The sequence below is a fragment of the Carlito syrichta genome, unplaced genomic scaffold (genome assembly GCF_000164805.1).
Source record: "Carlito syrichta isolate Samal-C Ts95f unplaced genomic scaffold, Tarsius_syrichta-2.0.1 Scaffold287500, whole genome shotgun sequence".
NCBI classification, from domain to species: Eukaryota; Metazoa; Chordata; class Mammalia; order Primates; family Tarsiidae; genus Carlito; species Carlito syrichta.
In genome coordinates this window covers 378,460-398,837 of record NW_007231596.1, presented here as the reverse complement: position 1 = coordinate 398,837, position 20,378 = coordinate 378,460, and the positions used below count along the sequence as shown (strand labels likewise).

At 35.3% G+C, this 20,378-nt stretch overlaps 1 protein-coding gene across 1 annotated transcript in view; it reads left to right on the top strand.

The window, feature by feature from the left end:
• The window catches only part of LOC103254782 (collagen alpha-1(XXV) chain), a 134,358-nt gene that overhangs the window by 11,334 nt on the left and 102,646 nt on the right, over nucleotides 1-20,378 (top strand). Inside the window, exons 4-5 of the mRNA XM_008052777.1 lie at nucleotides 7,985-8,011; nucleotides 10,035-10,079. Of these exons, the coding sequence (XP_008050968.1) occupies nucleotides 7,985-8,011; nucleotides 10,035-10,079 (72 nt within the window). The remainder of the gene's footprint in view (nucleotides 1-7,984; nucleotides 8,012-10,034; nucleotides 10,080-20,378) is intronic.

Genomic DNA, 20,378 nt, shown 5'->3' with positions numbered 1-20,378 from the left:
TGGATCATCCTGGTTTAATATTTTCCTTTAAAAGACAGCGCATGAGATAGGAGAGTCAGACAGAATTTACTCTTTTTAAAAGTAATTATTGCATTTAGAACTTTTTTCATTGAATGCACATTAGCAAATAGAATGACATGCTATCTTACTAATAGGCTCTCAGTTTTAGAGGAATTTTTTTCAAATAATAGAAACTATGATGTGATATCACTGAAAAAAATCCCAGATACTGAAACAGAACAACTGCCTCAAAACTGGGAACTCTTTCCAGTGAGAAAGATATGATAGTTTTAGTGTCAAAACAATGGTGGAAATCCAGTAAAAAGAATGTAATAAATTCATCCAATCATTGTTTCAATTTAGTCAAAATTATATATTTGTTAGTTATTAACTTAGGTGCTGAAGATGTAAAATATATGCCCTGAGGAAGTCGCTGCCTAGTAAAGTTGATTTTTTAAAATGTAAATATATTGAAATGTGCTAAGAAATACAAAGGATAAAAACAAACTCTTTCTGGGTATACCGGAGAAGGCTCACAAAGGAAGTGAGTTATGACCCCTGAGAGCCTCAAAGAATGATTAAGAACTTCACATGAAGACTATTCGGAGAAGGATATGGACTGATGGGAAAATAGTAGTGATTAAGTGTGACTGAAGACAGGACCCATGAAAGACTTGAAACAAGAGATGAGACTCTCTGTCTCAGCACCATCTCGCTCTGCTCTTGTTTATGCTGTGTTCCTTCATACCCAGGTCAACTAAATCATTGGCTTTTACACTGAAAACATTTCAGCACACTCTTGTCTATTCTAAACATTCCCCAATAGTTTCTAGTTTGGCATTTCCACACACTTAAGCTATGAAATCCAATCTCGTAAAACATCACTTGAATTACACTCCAGACATACATATAATAGTGGCTAGAGTTTATGCTTCTTGACCTTTCTACATCAAACATCCAAGCAGAACATGGAATTTTATATAAATGTATCTTAAATTGATTCCTTCTCAAGTAAGACAAATTTCCACTATTTATTTCAAATTTCCTCTTACACTGTAGAAACCAAGTTTATATATTTTGTGATCTTGGGATGCATTTGAGCAGGTTAATATCTTTCCAAAAGTAGTAATTAAAGCCCGTTGCACCAAACCCTTGAGAAAGTCTGGTACTAATGTTTTATGACTCTGTAAGTTAGATTATATGTGTTATCATTCTTCCCTTTAGAACCAGACTTTAAAAAGTATTTTCTTCATTTTGCCTAACTTTTATTAAATCATGGAAAAGTTCTGAACTCAAATAGGAAATAATTTTAAATGGCTTAATAGTTTGGAACTTTTATCCTCCCCTTCACAGATGGACCACCTCTTTTTTGTTCCCTGTGTTTTTTTCTTACAGAAGCTGGCTGTATATTCTTGTATACAGAAATGACCAGCAACTTTCAGAGCTTCAAATTTTACTGTTAGCCATCAGGGACAGAACAGGAACTGTGTCCGCCCCTACATCATTTCCTAATAGCAGGCAACCAGAACTTGCCTTAAAACACATCCCAAGAGACATTCTAAAGCACATCATTTAGAAACTCAGCATCCTGTTTAAGTAATTAATACCTCAATCAAATTTGTGCTAACATGAGTAGTGTCAAAAAAACTCACTAATTTTTTCCATTCCATGCTCTATCAATGAAAGGCTTTTTGTATAATAATTATTATTGTTTTATAAACTAGAAAATACAGTCAATGCCTAATGGTCATAGAGTCATCTTTTTCTTAACTTCCTGAAGGTTAGCTTGGGTTGATCATTCTACTGTCTGCACCGTGCTTACCATATAAACATATACAACACTCTGTGTTAATGATCTCATGCAATTAAGATAATTGCTGCTTTGCTGTTTTAATATAGAAGCTATGAACTAAATTCCTTCACTCACTCTTGCACTTAGAGGTAAACTAGAGGCTATTAGAATAGGCCAGTGTTAGAACAACTCAGGTGAACAAAGGGGTGAAATATCTTGCCATCCCTATCTTGAATCACTATTGTCTAAGGAAACCCTTGATTTGTTTTATGTATTCATTCATTCATCTCTATAATTTGTATTGCATTCACTGTAAATCTCATTGTGCTTATAATACCTACAAGGCTATATAAATACAGTTTTCCCTATTCACATCCCCATTTCCTACTATTCACGTGTAGCCTCGTTGGTGTTTGTTGAACACATTTAGCATGTGCACCCAACTCTTGGCCTTGCATTGGTTGTTCCCTTGCCTGGAACATTCTTCCCTCTTCTATTTGCATAGCTCTCTGCCTGACCTGTTTATCACTGAGTCCTTTACCATTTCCCCACACCCTGTTTAAAATACCACTGCATCTGCTTCTCCCAGTCCCTACTCCCTTCTTTGCTTTAGGGCTCACTGCCTGACACAACTTTATATTTCCGTTGCTTATTTGTTTACTGTCTTTCTTCATTCACTAGAATACAAAGTTCAGAGGGCTTGCATTTTTGTCTTATTGACTGCAGAATTCCCAGTGCCTAGGACATTTTCTGGCATTCAGTGGGCACTAAAAACTATCACATGAGCTGGGCGTGGCAATTCATGCCTGTAATCTCAGCACTTTGGGAGACCAAGGTGGAAGGATTGTTTGAGGACAGGAGTTTAAAATCAACCTGGGCAACTTAGCGAGACCCCATCACTACAAAAATTTTTTTTAAATTCCATGAGCATGTTGGCATGTTCCTGTAGTCCCAGCTACTCAAAAGGATGAAGTGGGAGCATCACTCGAGCCCAGGAGTTCAAGATTATGCCGCTGTACTCCAGCCTGGCAACAGAGCAAGATTCTGTCTCCAAAAAATAAAAAACAAATATATATCTATTATGTGAATGAATAAATGAATGAACTCAAAAGAATTCACTGAGCAATTCAGTGCCAGCTATTGTGTGTAAATAAAGAAATAACCAGACACTTTCAATAATTGTTGGTAAGTTCTATGGAAAAATGCTACTAGGGATACCCTGGAGAACAAAAGAAGGGGACCTAACCCCAAGAGTGGAAGTACTGAGCTCTGATTTTTGGAATGGGTGCAGGAGAGAGGACCAGACAGAGAAAGCCTCTTATAGGAACAGACTGCTGGAGGTGTCGAAATGTAAAGCATGGCTTATGTGGGGAACTACAACTAGTTGCAAAACTTGAACTCTTCTCAAAAGCTATGAAAAGCCACTGAAGGATATTTAAGCGGAGGAAAGATATGAACCTATTAGTCTTTTAGGAAGATCATGCAGGCAGCAGTGTGCAGAAAGGATTGGAGGAGACCAAAAAGCAGAGTGGCCATTAGGTTGATGTCACATTATTGAGGTGAGTGAGAAGAGGATTTAACAAGAGAACAGCAGTGCACCTGGGAAGAGGGCCGCACCAGGGATATTTTTAAGTATCTGATGAACTCAAAGTAGGAGGAGTAAGAAATCACTCTCAGTTTTGAGGTACACGATTTTGAAAAAGACAACCACCAACATAGGGACTATCATGTTTCTTTAACTTACTTTCTCATCATATGCTGAATGGCATACATAATCTTCAGAGGTGGAATCTAGCAGTGGTGGGGGAAAACACGGAAGGAAATCAAGTATACGATATGATGTCTTTGTTTTGCATGGCTGTACATGGTCTTTTCTGAAAGATTGTGAAAACTTTGGTGTAAAGGTTGATCTGCAGACCAGTGATGTTGTTACTCCTCCTGTAGAATTTTCCAGTGACTCATTTATTTTTATCTTTTCAGTAAAGTTATACTCATTATACAAAATCCTTCAATGAAAAGTTCATACATTTTACATCATCCACAACCTGTATTGAAATGAGTGTATTGCCGGGTTCGGTGGCTCAACCTGTAATCCCGTGCTTTGGGAGGTCGAGGTGAGTGAATTGCCTGAGCCGACGGGTTCGAGACCCACCTGGGCAACTTGGTGAGACCTCATCTCTACAATAAATTTTTTTAAAAAATTAGCCAGGCATGGTAGTATGCACTTGTAGTTCCAGCTACTTGGAAGGCTGAGGCAGAAGGATTGCTGGAGCCCGGCAGGTCGAGGCTGCAGTGGCCAGGAGCGTGCCACTGCATTCCAGTCTGGTCGACAGAGTGAGACTCCAACTCAAAAAAAAAAAAAAAAGAAAGAAAAAGAAATGAGTGTATTTTAAGGTTCTGATTATAGTTAACATTTCTGGAGTTAAACTTAAAGAAATATATTTTAATATGTTGTGATTCTAAATGTTTACACAGTTTTTAACCTTGAGACATATATAAAGAAATTATTTTGAAAAATGAAAGATACTAGATTAGTTTTATCTTAATTGGCTGTATACTAAGTATATGCAAATAAGAATGTACCTGCCAAAAAAATGTCTAAGAAAGGAGCATTTTTTTTTTTTTTTTTAATTTGAAGTCTCACTCTGTCACCCAGACTGAAGTGCAGTGGCCACTCCCGGCCACCGCAGCCTCGACCTGCTGGGCTTCGGCGATCCTTCCGCCTCAGTCTTCAAGTAGCTGGAACTACAGGCGTGCGCTACCTCGCCTGGCTAATTTTTGATTTATTGTGGAGATGAGGTCGTCCAAGTTGCCCAGGCGGGTCTCGAACCCGCGGACTCAGGCAATCTACTCACCTCAGCCTCCCAAAGCACGGGATTACAGGCTGAGCCACCGAGCCCGGCTAGAAAGGAGCATTTTATTGATTAATAAAGATGAAGCAAAAAGATTATGACTTATTTGGAAAACTATTTGATTCAAACTTATTAAATTGTAGGGATAACGATAATGGAATTGTTTTAGATATCTTATCACTAGAACAATTGACTTTAGTTTTAGAAATAATAAGAAGCATTAGTTTGACTAGTGCATAATGTATTTATGCTATTCTTCATCCAAGTTGTTATGCATGCTGAAAATATAAATAAGTTTAAGAAAGATTCAAAAAATTCATGAGTGATTCTGTGGTATTTCCCAGTACTTTATAAATTTGTCTTTGTACCAGAAACCATAAAGCTAATCAAATATAGACATCTTAACCAACTGGTGGCAACATACCCTAATTTCAAATCCATTTTTGAGCAGGGAAGTTTTGATTTGTAAGCTTAAATTTAATTAACACAATGTCACAGATGTGTAATGGTGTTATTAATCAGAGGATACTCAAAACACACACATACAAGTAAAATCTTGCTCAATAAAATAACTAGTGTGTGTGTGTGTGTGTGTGTGTGTGTGTGTGTCTGTACTTACTCAAATGTGGCGTATATTCAATTCTGCTTTACTCCCAGTTCCTTTTAGAAATGAATGGCATTCTGCTTGTCTCCCTACCATTTTTTCTGTCAATGAGATCAAAGAAGTGTGTGCGTATTTTTGGTGGCTGGGAATACATTCTTGGCAGCAGAGTCATAAATACTCTATAAGATATATATTCAAAATTAATGTTAAATCTTAAAAACTGCTTTTATTTGGGGAATTTACCAGAAATAGAAACAATTTTCTAACAATGAAGAAAAAAATATTTTTTTATTTATAGCCATTCTTAGACTTTTATTAAATATGATGTTAAAATATACGACTTATTTAGTTTTGTGAATTTTGGAGTCATGATTTGTTTTTTTAAACCTCCAATTTGATGTGCTCATGCAACAGAGACCAAATTATAAAATACCAGATATGTTAGTCTCTGGTTAAAAACGTTTTATGTAAAATTTGCTCTTATTTTCACTTGAAATATTCCCTCCTAGGGTTATATACCAATGTAATGAAATATCCAATTTTAGTGAACAATATTTTTTCAAGTGGCAAAGTTAGGTTTACAATGGGAAACAAGCCTTTGTGAATTGAACATATACATTCTCAGTCTAAACACTGAATTAATGTACTCCTTGTTCTATGACTTCCTTTCTAACGTCAATATTTTAAGTCAGATCCTCTAGAGATGCTCGAGAAAATGGAATCAGACAACAATAAAACCCAAGTCTTTTCTTCATTCTCAGATCTCCTATCACCACAGCCTTCAAATTCTGCTCTTACTTAGCATTAGCATTTACTTCCCAAACAATTTACAAGTGAGGAAATGATTAAACATGTTTATATGCTAAAAGGAAAGAACTAGGGAGAGGTGATGACCCTGATATGAATGCAGGGATAATTGATTGAAAAAGATCCCTAAGGACAGAGGAAGGATGGATTCCATAGTCTACCAGAAGAATTTGCCTTGTATAGGAGGGACACTTCTTCCTCTGATACAGGAAAGAGGTCCATGTGGGTTTGGGTTGATGAGAGACATGATGGCAAGGGAGCTTACACCTGATAGTCTCTGTTTTCTCTGCAATATCTAAAACAGGGAGAATTTTAAATAGAGGGAGGAAAGTCTGACCACACAGATATGCCAGATAGCAAGCTTGTTAAAAAATTGAGTGGTTGAGTAAACCAAATAGGAGTATATAAAGGTGGTATTACACAGTATACTTTCAATAACCTAAAACTGAATATATGAGGAAATTGTTAGTCTTCCTGTGAGGATTACAAATAGCATAAGGAACACATTCTCTAACTGCTCCTAAACACTATGTATTTTAATAATAAAAAAAAGCATAATCAATTCTTCCCCTAATGACCACCCTTGTGCTTTATTTAGTGTTACAGAGTATGAATGCAAGATGCTGATTAACTGAAATGTCACACATTGAAAATAAGCTGGTCATGCATTAAATGTAATGGAATAAAGAGCTTTCAACAAATAATAGAATGTCTATAACTCCATTAAAACATACTAAAATTAGATATACTTTTGAAGGAACTAGAAGAAAGTGCTTAATATTTTTATTTTTTATTTGTTTTGAGTCCGAGTCTCACTCTGATGCCCAGGCTAGAGTGCAATGGCACACTCATGGCTACTGCAGCCTTGACCTGCTGGGCTCAGGTGATCCTTCTGCTTTAGCTTCCAAGTGGCTGTGACTATAACGTGTGCATCTATGTCCAGCTATGTTTTTAATTTTTATTGTAGAGATGAGATCTCGTCAATTTGCCCGGGCTGATCTCAAACTCCTGGGCTCAGGCAATCCTCTCGCCTATGCCTCCTAAAGTGCTGGGATTACAGGTTTGAGCCACTGCACTCAGCAATATTTTTATTTTAAAATAGATGTGAATAGTGAGAAATATAGCTGTAAGACTTTGTGCTTTTTTCCACTGTCCCAAAGCCATGCCTTGCTCTAAATAAAGCCAAGAGAATCCCCAATACTGACTGTGGCTGAAAAGCTGCTAAATCTCAAAACTGCCACATTTCCAACTGTATGGGTATTCTCACTGATCTCACTAAATATTGAATCTCCCCTTCCCCTCCCCAGTATCATAGACTGAGCACCAGCTAACAGCATATTTGTTCTCTTTTCTGGTATACACTAGATGCCACAGTTGACCTTGGCCTTCCCCAGTTTGCAAAGAAGTTTCTGTGCAGGTCGATGGGGTCACATTTCCCAAGAGGAAGAATAGAACAAAACATGTTTCTTTGTAATGCTATTCCTTTTTTTTTTTTGAAAATCTGCTTACTGAAGTTTTGCAGATGCAGAAGTCATCTAATGTCCCCATTTGCTGAGGAACTGCATTGCATTTTATTGGCTTCTAGCGACAATATATCCAGACTTCTAAATGAGATTGATGTGGTAGATTTGCAGGTATTTGAAGAAATACATATGCCGGAGCAGCAACTGGTTTTTAGTTTGTTTTTTTTTTTAAGAAAAAAATCAGAATCCTACTGTATATGCTTAAAACTCTTCAAAAGAGAATAAGAGAGAAGAAAAGACGCATTTTGAACTTCCAACTGAATGTTTTTCTTTATTTTTGATGTACAAAACATCAGCACATTTTTAGTACGGCAAACAGAACCTTACAGACTAGGACAGTTTTGGTTGGTTATCTAAGCTTCAATGGCTACAATATTATATTAATTGAATTGTTTTTCTGTTTTAGGGTCCTCTGGGGCCTCCAGGACAAAAGGTAGAGTATAAACAACCATACTGCGAAAATAATTATGCTCTCATGGCCTAATGGAAAGCACGAGAGGTGAATGAAATTAGCTACCGTAGGCCATGCTGAAGCAGTGGGTCTGCTTTGTATATTCTGCTTTCTAAAAATACAGTCATATAATGTGAGCATTAGATTTCTAATTGACTCCATTATAGAACATTCAATAAATCTTGAGCAGACTCTTTTTAAGCTGTCTGCTGAACTTGCAGGTTATTGCATTTTTAATTCAAATACTGGGAAAACATTGTGACAAGACTTAAAATGTTAAGCATCATGTGACATTGCAAGCTGAATGCATGGCCTTGTTCAAATATATAATTGCCAAATAGCCACAGAACTGACCAGAACAAAGAATATGTTTGCTGCTTGGTTCACTAATTTGGCCCACGAGTGTCCTCCTTTGCTGAAATAACCTGAAAAGTGGCTTCCTGATTGCTATTTTGATGTTATCCACAGTCATCAGAATTGACCATTACATTCTGAGGGCGAAGAGCTAGGATTTCTAAAATTACACCTCTATTACAGCAATGAATATATCAATAGTAGGTAGATGGCCCTTTGCCAACAAAATATCAGGAAGTTCCCATTCTCTGCTAACCTCCCACCTCTCAAGGGTGGGAGGCAATATTTAACCTGCAGAAATCTAAAGAAAACAATTGTATTATAACAGGTGGAAAAGTGATTATTCTTTATCTTTGGAATCCATCAAAGATGGAGACTTTTTATCCCCCAAGCACTGGGCATGTGGCATCTGTTGAAACATAATCCTACCAACCAAGTAAAAGCCAATGAGTTGTGAGACAACTTGTGTGCAGGAACACTTTGTCCTTTGCAATAATGTCTCTATTAAGCACGGTGTGAAATTGTAAAGCTACCCTAATCCACATACCACCAGGATAAAATTGCTGCTTCAGGCTTCGGGAAGTCCTTTAATGACCCACTCAATATAATCACTGAACACACTAAGGAACTTGCCATCTCAATTTGTTTTGATTATAATTACTGTTTTTTAGCAGGCTTTTTAAATAGCATTTTTAGATTTATAATTACTATCAAAAAGTTCTTCCCATTATTACTAAAGAAATTTAATATCATACATCTACTAAGAAAAATCTGTTTTCTAGTTCCAGACAAAGAATAAGCACATTGTACTTAAAAATGGTTTCTCCAGAGCCTAAATGGGAGGTGTAATGGAAGGAAATGACATCACTATTTGAAAATATTTGCTAATGTTTCTGTATCCAGTTAAATGTCATAGATTTTCTCAGGCAATAATTAGTTTTCTTATTCTCAGCTCACCCCATCTATGTCTAGCCATTCCTACTCACCTCAGTATGCTTGTGTGCACGTGTGTGTGCATACTCATCACACACACACCCTGTTAAAATTTTTTGTACAGAAGTTGTGTTGTTCCTAGTCAGGGTATAACATTTGTGGCACATCTCTGAGTCACTCTGGAAGATATATTCACATTCATATGGCTTTAACTTACTCCTTGAAAGTCCAGGGGAAAAAATGCCTCAAATACAACAAATTTGAGTTTGCAGCGTGATCCCTTATTTAATTGTGGAACAAGTCCTGTTATTTTAGTTACCTTTTGTCTTATTGCATTTTAACTCATGAAATTCAAGTGTTACTGCTACTGCTAGGCTTTTTCCTGATAGAAATAAGCTTATTTATTCTTAAAAATACCAAAAATTAGAGCCATGTGACCATCTGATAAGTATGAGTCTCAATTTATGATGTAAATGTCTTTAAAATCATATTAAGTTTAAATGACTATTTAGAAACAAGGTTACATTTTAAGTTTGTAGTTTCTGGGGAAGTTTAAGGAATCTGCCTTCCTTATTATGTAGTTGAACACAGTAGATAAGATCTGAAAATTACAACCTTCTAGACATGCTGCTAAAAAGGCTGATGTAGCTAATACAATGTAAATTAAAAGTGAAATATTTTATGATTATGGTATCAATTTTATCATGTGTTTCTTCAGGGTTCCATTGGAGCACCTGGAATTCCAGGGATAAATGGGGAAAAGGTGAGTTCTACAGAATATACTATTTAAAAAATAATCTGGTGAACATCAACAATCAGAAAACTGTCCTAATCAGTAGTGTTATAATAAGTTCATGTGCTTAAAAAACATTGCAAATACTTTTGAAATATGGAAAAATTATGGTATAAGTAATCAAATTAGTTTAATTTTTAAATTAAATAGAGATTATTCGAAAATTTTCCGTTGTATTTTAGATGTGTTACTTCTTGCTAAGCTATATATTGATGCGACCATATTTTTATCATAAACATATACGGAGTGGAAAAATTCTATGTTTGACATTCATTATGATAAACAAAATACACAGTAGTTTATTCTGGTCATGGTAAAACTAATATGTATTATTTTATTGGCTAACAAATGTTACTCTCACAGAGGGAACTTATTCAAACCTTCTGAATCCAGAAAGAAGCTCTTTTCACGATTAAGCAACAGGAATTGACTAGCCAAGCTCTGGTACTACATTGTACAGTTAATAATGTAGGGGAAAAAATTAAGTAAAGAAAGAAAACTCCACAATCCTACATACACACACCTCTGTGCATGTGGATGTTTACTCCTACAGTGAATTTATTAGTAGGACATGGTACCTAGTATTTCCCCACAAATGACTCCATATTCTGTGCTCCTGAGCATTTCTGACTGACTTTTCAATCTGGAACCTCTACAGCATCCGGGAATGCCGTTGTAGCAACTATCAAAACCCGTTCATTGCTGGGCCAGTCTACCAGGAGCCAGGGAACTGAGCTAGGGACTTCCATGTTTCCTTGCACGCTCTTGGCCAGGCCCTTTGAAATCCTGTGCTCCATCATCTTATCTTCCCAGAGTATTTTAATCCCACGTGCCCCAGACCAAATTCTGAAATTATAAGTAACTCAACCCTTACACATGAAACAAACCTCCTTGTGACTTTTTCCATCTTGTCCATCTTTTCTTCTCCTTCAAAAAGACATAAACAATCACAATTTAAAAGCTTGTAAGTGGCTAAGAGCATGAGTCTGCTCCTATGAATTTTGGCAAGGTCTTTGGAATTCTCTGGCTTTGGTTTTCCTATCTGTGAAAGGGAGACAACATTCCTACCTGTAAGACCAATGTGAGATTAAATGAGTAAATAGATGTAAAGCCCTGACAGCTGTGTCTGATATTGCTATTAAACTTTTCCTTCATTTTAGTGAAATTCTGGAAATTTGATTAACCTATGTTTTAAAAGAAGCTCTCTGTTCTCAGAATTACTCAATTCCCAAGTGAAATTAATGTTCTCAGCTAAGGCTTATGGTATCCTTTGTCCATAAACCAGACACTGCACACTCATCAGTAGGTAACCGCCCATGCCTTAGTAGCTGACATTTTCCACTTAGTAAAATACATGTCCATTCACTTTCCCAAATCCTGGTATAGACAGAACACTCACTTTCTGTTTAGAAAATTGTAGGTCATGAAGGTATGTACAAGCAACAATTTAAAAAGGTATTCATTCTAAGATGGATTTGAAAATTGGGTAACTCAAGATAATATTTAGAAAGAACAAAATACGGATGTAGTATAAATGTTGTTTTTAACTGGTGAAAAAAACTTGTATGCCTAAGGCTAATGTTTCCCTTTTTCTTCACTTCTTTGCATTTTTCAAGTTTGAAACAATCATGAAAATTTATAGAAGCCTTTAACCTGAAACAAAACAACTTTAAAACTGTCACATATACTCTTTTGAACTGCATATTCTTTAGTTTTGCAAAGGAAATATGCAATTTCCTTAGCAAGAGAAAGGAATGTGACATTTTCTTGTCTTAGTCACCAAGTTTATATTATATTTCAAGAAAATAGACAGTTAATCTTTACAGTTTTATGTCTTGTTATATGTCTTTGTGGCACTTTAAAAGTGTTTTCTGTAAAACTTGGGGAAACTAAATGATTTCACACTTTATGAAGGTATCAGCAAAATGCAGTTTAATTTGTTTTTTCTACTCCAGAAAAGTAAACCTAAAACTTTGTGTATGGAACTTCTGCCAATTCTGGTCAGTATTTAACATTTGTAATATTTGCTATATCATCTTTGGAAAAATAAAGTGCAAACAACATGAGTCTCCTCTGAAACAGCCAGTCATTTAGACAGTAAAAACAAAGTTGGCAATAGAGATATCCTTAAATTATCTTGAAAAAAACATTTTCTTCCACTTTGCAATTTCACTTTTTCCAAATAAGTACTTTTGATGCTTAAAAAATAGTTTTCCAATAGTAGGTAAGGGAGGATATAATTGCTAAGCCATCAGAAATAAGATAAGTAACATCCAGCTACTCTGGATACTGAATGGGAGAATTGCTTGAGCTCAGAAGTTCAAGTCCAGTCTGGGCAGCATACCAAGACCTTGTCTCTGAAAAAGAAAGAAAGAAATATGTCAAATAACAACTAAGGAATAAAAAGATTTTTCTCCTGTATTTGAAAAAAAGAATGAAAAGTAAACTATTTTTAGAAAATACATTGTTTTCCATAGAACATTTTTTATCCATTCAGCCTAACAAACATGGTGATTGACCTTAGTTGGTAAACTCAGTGATGATAATTTTTTTTACACTTCCTTCTTTTAAATATTGATCACCTTGATTGCTAATCCAAATATTTCCTGTTTTTATAATGGTTGTCCAGTTCTTTTGATTGTTTTAGGAGAAAACAGTCACGTGATCAGTGGCATTAGACTTTAATCTCACTCCTTCTGGCATCATAGTCTGAGAAAGGCTACTAAGCTTCTTTCTGTGAAAAGCAGGAGGCAGTATGGTACAGAGGACATGGTCTCTGCATCCAAGAGAAAATGCTCTATATCCTTGTTAGGGCAAATCACTTAACCTTTCTAAGATTCCAGTGTAAAATATAGAAACAAACCTTGCAGTATTAACTAGGTAATGTGTCTAAAGTGGGCATCATACAGTAAATTCTCAATAAATGTTGTCAGGAATCTTTAGAAGTATTAACATGCTTTAAGAGTTTCAGCAGATGAGCCCCATTTAAGCAGTGAGCGGAAACCAGTTGAGTGCATCATAGGGAGAAAATGAACATGCAAAACTACACATGAAGGTAGAATGTTCCTCTGTTCCCTGACTCTCCTCCTTACCTCTCCTCACGCCCTCAGTCAGTAAGAACTGAGAAATTGGAATGTCAGTGCTACCGATATGGAAAAGAGAAAGATGCGTCTCATATTATTTCAAAAGCACAGTCACTTATGGGGTAATAGGAACACTCCCTGGCATCAGGATACTCTGCTCTTTCACTCCCTGTGTAGTCTTTGAAGGGAACCTTTTATCTCTGGATTCGGGGGGACTTTGTTTGTAAAATGAGAGAAGAAGTTATACCAGTTTATCTCTAAGTTTCTCAGCGATACTATGAATCCACAAAAAGTCATTCATACCTTGCTTCCAATTGAACCAGATTCTAGCATCCTCTTTTCCCAATTCTGAAAGCTGTTGTTTTCATAATTTGGCCTTGTTTCCACCATACAAAGCAGTTAGAGCAGATTTAATACAGAACCTTACCTAAAAATATGAAATGTTACCTCTTCTTTTCTAATTGTATTGGACACAAAAATTATTTTTGTAATTCTTATGAATAGATCTTGTTGGTTTAAAGATATAACTAACATTTTATTTGTGCTCCATTATCTGTTATCCCCCCAAAACACACACACACACACACACACACACACACACGCACACACACACACCACACAATGCATACATGAAGAGATGTATATTTTAATATTTGTCATTGATAACCTCATCAAATACTCAAGAGAAGTGTGGTCTATTTAAAACAATTTTATGATAGAACCATTTTGCAAACTTTAGAATTCCTTGGCAAAATATATTGCTAGCCATAATTTTTGTTTGTATATTTATATGTTAATTCCTTAAAAATCTAAACTCTTAATGGGTACTAGTACAACCCTGCTCTTTTCTACTCTTCCCCATATTTTTACCTTTATTGTCATCCATAAGAAGAAATCATCACAATGTTAATTTATTTGAATAGCAATTAGTGCCCAGCAATGTGCAAACACCACGAGAGAGAAGAACTGAAGATAGATACAAAATACATAAGATTAATTTATACAGCTTTTAGTTCACATCCTTGTCTCTTTATTACTAAGAAAAGCGTACCTGCATAATGAACATTTGTATACCTAACCCTGAATTGTACCCCACATCTTTAAAATAAAAAATAAAATAAAATATAAAAAACAGTCTTAAAAAAGTAAAAAATAAAAATAATTAATTAATTTTTAAAAGAAAATAATGTGAAAGATTTTTGGAATTAAAAACAAGTTATTTTGTCTATGCAAGCTAGAATTTTTCTGAGTCCCCAGAGTCATAGGTATTCTTTCCAAATCAAACAATAAATATCAGATGATCTTGTTTGTTTCATGTATTTTTCAAATGCTTTCTAGAATTTTTTATTATTATCAATGCTTCAAAATAAAATATGAATTAAAAATTAAGATCAGTATGTCACCTGTGAACCTATTACAGATAGCAATATGATTTTTAAGTAACATTAAATTTTAATTAGTTTATAGTTCTGGCATTTTGAATTCTTTTTTATCTCTTATACATGGATCTCATGGTTCTCCACAGACATTAATCTTCACAGCATACTTCTAATGGCATTTTTATTTTAAGTATATTTAGAGAACAGATAAATGGAAGCTTGCAGACTTCCAAAGGTCAACACATATCCATGTCTATACAGTGAAGTATACAATGAACCTAATATTTTTTATTCCCAGTCACTTACTGTAACCACTAAACACACTGATTTTTGTTTTTATGTTATTAGTTTATTTATCTTTATCTGTACTACCATGACTCTATCGTTTAAAAGTCAGAATTAAATTCTTGAAGGAGTTCAATGTATTGTAAGCCTGTTTGTTTTCCGGTTAGTTAGCTTAAAATTTTCTGTAGTAGAATTTACCCAGTAATCTATTATCCAATATTTTTGTGGTTTTCTAATGTTAGGCTTTAAGAAAAGATATTTAGAATAAATATTTCTGATTCCATATTGTTCAGGAGAAGTATTTTACAAAATTCAATCCATTTGTGAGTTAAAGTTGGAAATTAAATCATATTGATTAATTTTTGTGTCTTTTAACATTACTAATTGTATAGCTTAGAATCTAAGAATACATGACTGCTTTTTCTCTGGTAACTGTAATAAGAGGAAGAGTTCTTTCTTCTTAAAGAAGCACAATCATTTTCCTATTATGGAATATTCTTGAAGTCAAATCACTTCATCCCTGAGTATGATTCATACATTCTCAGACATTTTTATACACAAGCTTACTCAACTCTTGAAGATAATTTTCACTTGATTTTACTTACTAACCAGAACAAAATATATATTTTTTGCTTTATATAATTAATTTTATTTTCTTTATGTAATTTTGGAATCGAAATTAGTTGTATTTGTTCTTAATGCTGGCTTGAAATAAAACAGTTATAGTAAGATTTTCTTTAAAAACACTATCCCCCCAAATCCCAGCTTTGCTACTCGGTATTTGCATGACTGTGGACAAAATTGCTTAACTTCTCTGAGCCTTAGTTTCCTCATTTGTCAAATAGAAATTATATTGTTTACATCAAAGAGATATGAGATATGTTACTATATATTGTAAAATGTGTCATCATTCTAGTGAATGAAAATATTGAGAGAAGGGAGAATAAAACGTTGAGGGATTGGAACTGGTGGGAGAAAGGGATGTGTGAAGCTCCTCACAGGCTGTTGCAAAACAATCAACCAAGCAAATGCATATGAATGAACTCTGGCATCATGTTTAATTTAAAAGAAACTGTATTGTATAGAGAAATCACAGAAATATAAACTTATTAGATCTGGTTAAATTGCATTCATAATTTTGAAAAGGTTTTTTTTTAAAATCCTTAAATGTATCCATTGACTCCTTACTGATTTCTTCAATCATTCATTCGACAAATATTTATTCAGCTTTTATTAAGGGCCAGTCACCAACTAAACACTGAAGTTAAAGCTGTCTTTGCCTCATGGAATTTCAAGGCTAATGGAGGATAGAGGGATAAAATGAACAATTGCATTATAGATGTGTTAAATTACGATGCTGTTCAGTATTATGTGGAGAAGCACAGGGCAGCCTGGCCTAGTGCAAAGGGTCAAAGAGCACTCCCCTGAACAGGTGACAGGAAATGATGAAAGAATGAGACACTATCATCATGTTGCAGAACTTACTACTTAAACTATAGATAACCTTGTTCTTAGTCTTCTGTTTCTAAAACACTATATAATATATTAACCACTATTGAGTTTTTATATTCATCATAGATAGCTTTTTCTCCAAATTTCTGACTACTAAAATATTGTCAACATAAACCACAAAGCTTATTTTTCTATTATTAGATCTTATCTCTGAATAATCCTCTTAATTTTTAAGATTTGTAATACAAATAAAGCGGCAATGAAATTAATTATTGTCACAATCATAATAAGCTAACATCTACACAGTTCCATTCATTTGATAACAGGTCACATTGCTAAGGGGCTTGTAACCATTATCGAACTGTAAAACAGTTAGATGGTATGAATTTATGAGAATTTGAATTTCTTTCAGGATCCTCTTCTTTGTCTTCTCTGCCCAGTGCAGAAGATACACACAGTATATAATAATTACTAAAATTTATTCAACATTCAGCATTTACTAACTGCCAGGCATTGTCCTAAGTGTTGGATGCATATTAGTTCACTTAGTCCTCATAGCAATCCTATGAAGTAGATACTAGGATTATCTCCAATTTATTAATGAGGAAATGAGGCATAGAAGGAATAAATATTTTTGCCTAAGGTCACACAGGCATGGGTGACTGAATAGAGTTTCAAAATCAGGCAGTCTACTTCTACTGCATAATAATGATTAAGAGCATGAATTTAAAATTCAGAAAATCCCAGCTTTGCTACTCGGTATTTGCATGACTGTGGACAAAATTGCTTAACTTCTCTTAGCCTTAGTTTCCTCATTTGTCAAATAGAAATTATATTGTTTACATCAAAGTTCAATTAGAAAAAATAAGGAAGTAACAAATGTAGCTGTCTATTAAAAGACATTATTAAATAAGAGCAGACTATTTTCCTCTCTGAATTGGAGCTATTAATACCTCCATGATTCAGAAATCTTTTGAGTGTCCAAGTAAATGTTAATAAGTAAGAAGTATTATCTCATTCTACTCTTCATTGACCTTTAGAATTTTTCCAGTTACACGTAACTATTTAAAATTTCTATGAATAATTAAGCACATTCTTTTTCCTAGTGAAAAAGAATAATTTATCATTCAAACTATACACAGAGTTATTTTTAAGAACTATACCATAGGAAAGAAAAAATTAGCTGGATTTTAACACTTTAAAAATAGATATATTTTCAAGGGCAATTAGGTTGTATGTCATAGAAGCTTAGCAGAACCAACTGAAACAATAAGTTGCATGAACTTAAAAGTTTGGCGCTAATGCCGGCTTCAGTTTTGCTTTGTTCTGATAACTAAACCTCATCACTAAGAACCCAATTTTCTTCATCTCTTCATCTTTTTTTCATGTTGCCACCTTTGTCCTAGTTTCTGCTCTCCTCTTGGTTGTAGGTGGCTGCCAGTCATTCCTGGCACTTCATTCTTTCATATTTACGTTTAGATAGTGAAAGAGTGTCTTTCCCCAAATATCCAACAACACTTTTGAGCTCCTTCGCGACTAGAGACACTTGGATCGGGATCTCTTCCTCCTCCCTTTATTAGGGGAATGTCAGACGCTGATTGGCTACTGCAACTGAATTTTCTTTTCTAGGGTGGGAAGTTGCAATAAACATTGTCTAGTTTGTTAGAGATTCATGTGACACAAGAGAGCTGAACAACTGTGTTGTAAATAACTTTTCCCAGTCCTAAGAAATTCCTTCATACAGCCCCTTTCATCCATTTTAGTATTTTGTCTTCCTAAGCCATAAGCTTCTGTTCTCAATCTTTTTTTTTTCTCATAAGCATACACATGGCGCACAATTTTTTTTTTAACATTCAGAAAAAAACCCTCTGTGGCCTCATGCTCTCTGGCTGGCTTTTGCGCCCTTTTGCACCTTTCATAAGATATTTAAAAAGGAAGAACTGGTAGTGCTTCCCTGGGATGCTGGTGCTCCTCCTTGAAACCTTCTTTGGCCATCTTGTGGTATTGCCCTTGCTATCACATGGATGAGGAATCCATAGGGCCAAGGAGGCTTGCATACTCAGAGCCCAGTCTCCCCACTTCCATATCATGTTCCAGGTACCCAGGAACCAAGAATTCCTGCCTCACCTGCTTTGAGTCTGCTTCTAGTGCTGGTATTGAGCCCACCCCAGTTCTATAAATATTCCCAAGTGTAGACCACACTCCTGGGTGTGCACTCCTAAACAATGCTTGCCATGGAGCATTGTTGGTGAGGAGCTGTAGGCAGGGCTTGTACTTTGTGATGTTCAGAGTAACCCCCAAGGCTCTTCCTAGAGAAAGCCAGGATTGAAGAGAGATGGGATGGGAAGAGAATGAGGAAGTCAGGTGGGTGGAGTAGAGTGTAAGGGGTCATCCTTGTGATCTATGTGTACTCCTACCCAGACCTTCAGATTTTGTGAATGTGCTCAAGGCAGATAATTCCTCTCTTGTATGTAAATTTCACTAAAATAAACTCAATCTAGGTATTTTTTACAACCCCCTCTTAAACTTCTAGATCTCGCTGCATTTCAGTTTCTGTGCTCAGATTGTATTGTGTACATTTCTGTCTATATTAACAGTATAAAAACCCAAAATAAAAAGTGTTAACCAGCAGATTCATTTCTGATATAATTCATACTGTAACGTTAATGATAAACTCATTTTTCTTATTTTACATTTTTAGACATTTGTAATTTTTAAAAAGGCATAATGAAAGTTTGGTTACTAGGTTTGATTTAGTTATTACTTTAATCAGTTTAAGAACCATTTCAGCAAATTATCTGAATTTCTATATTAAGTTCCTGTCTACTTTTTTTGTAAAAACACAATCATATTTAAATATTTACATTCAACACAAAATTGTTAATAACAATACAATTGTTCTACTCCCAAGATAATTAGGGAAATTTATAAAAATATTAATCACTGTATTAGGAGGGTGATATGGTTCATTATGGACACAAGGATGATGAAAGCTGTCTTCTTTTACACTGTGAGGTTATCTCTAGGATTGTATGTAAAACTTAATTACATATAAAACTTAAATTATACATGCAAAGCTCACTTGTCTGTTTTTCTACTAATTATTATTCACATTACCAAAATTATCTGAACTAGCATATTTGTGTTAAATTCCTGGCTGATATACTTGTCTACTTTTCTACTAATTAATATTCACATACCTAATGTGGACAAAGAGATTCTATTGTTAGGGGTTGATAACCTAACAGGGATGCTTGTTCTCTGATGCATAACCAAAACTAATTTTCCAGGCTAACGGTATTCTCTTTTTTCTTTTGCTGTGTTACAAAGCCTTCTCTGCCTCCAGGTGTGAAAAAGAAAAAGAATCAGGGATTAGGTATGCAAGTAGGAGCTAAAAACCATTGAACTGCTCCACATAGAGAAAGGCTGATTTCCCAGGATGGCCTAGGAGGGAGGGAAGGAGAAGGAAGTTGAGATGGAAGAGGGAGAGACGAGAAGCCAGTAACATGACCACAGACTCAGCTCTGTGATGTGTCATCTTCCTCAGAGCACCTAGTAGTCAATTCTAAGCTCATGAAATGCCTCAAGAAAGTAATTCTTGAGGCAACTGGTAAAGAGCTGATGGTCTGAGTTGGTATGGGGCAAAGCACAGATGACGTGTAGATGCAAGAACATGAGCGGCGAGGTAGGGGCCAGGAAAGTAGATAGGCAGTGAAATTGAAACTTGGGCCAAATTTAATCAGATCTCGAAGGAATAGGAATTACCAGGTGATATCTTTAGTCCAAAAACAACAACAATAAGTCTTACTCCTTTAGAACTGGAAGAAAGTGACATTTAATTCAACCCCATACACTTTACAAAAGAAAAACCAAGCCTCACAAAAGCGCAATCAATTTACCCCCGTCACAGAAATAGCCAAGTAGAAAAGCTATGATTTGAATGGATACTTCCTTTTTTTTTTTTTTTTTTTTGAGTTGGCGTCTCACTCTGTCGCCCAGACTGGAGTGCAGTGGCCGCTTCCGGCCACCGCAGCCTCGACCTGCTGGGATCCGGCGATCCTTCCCCCTCA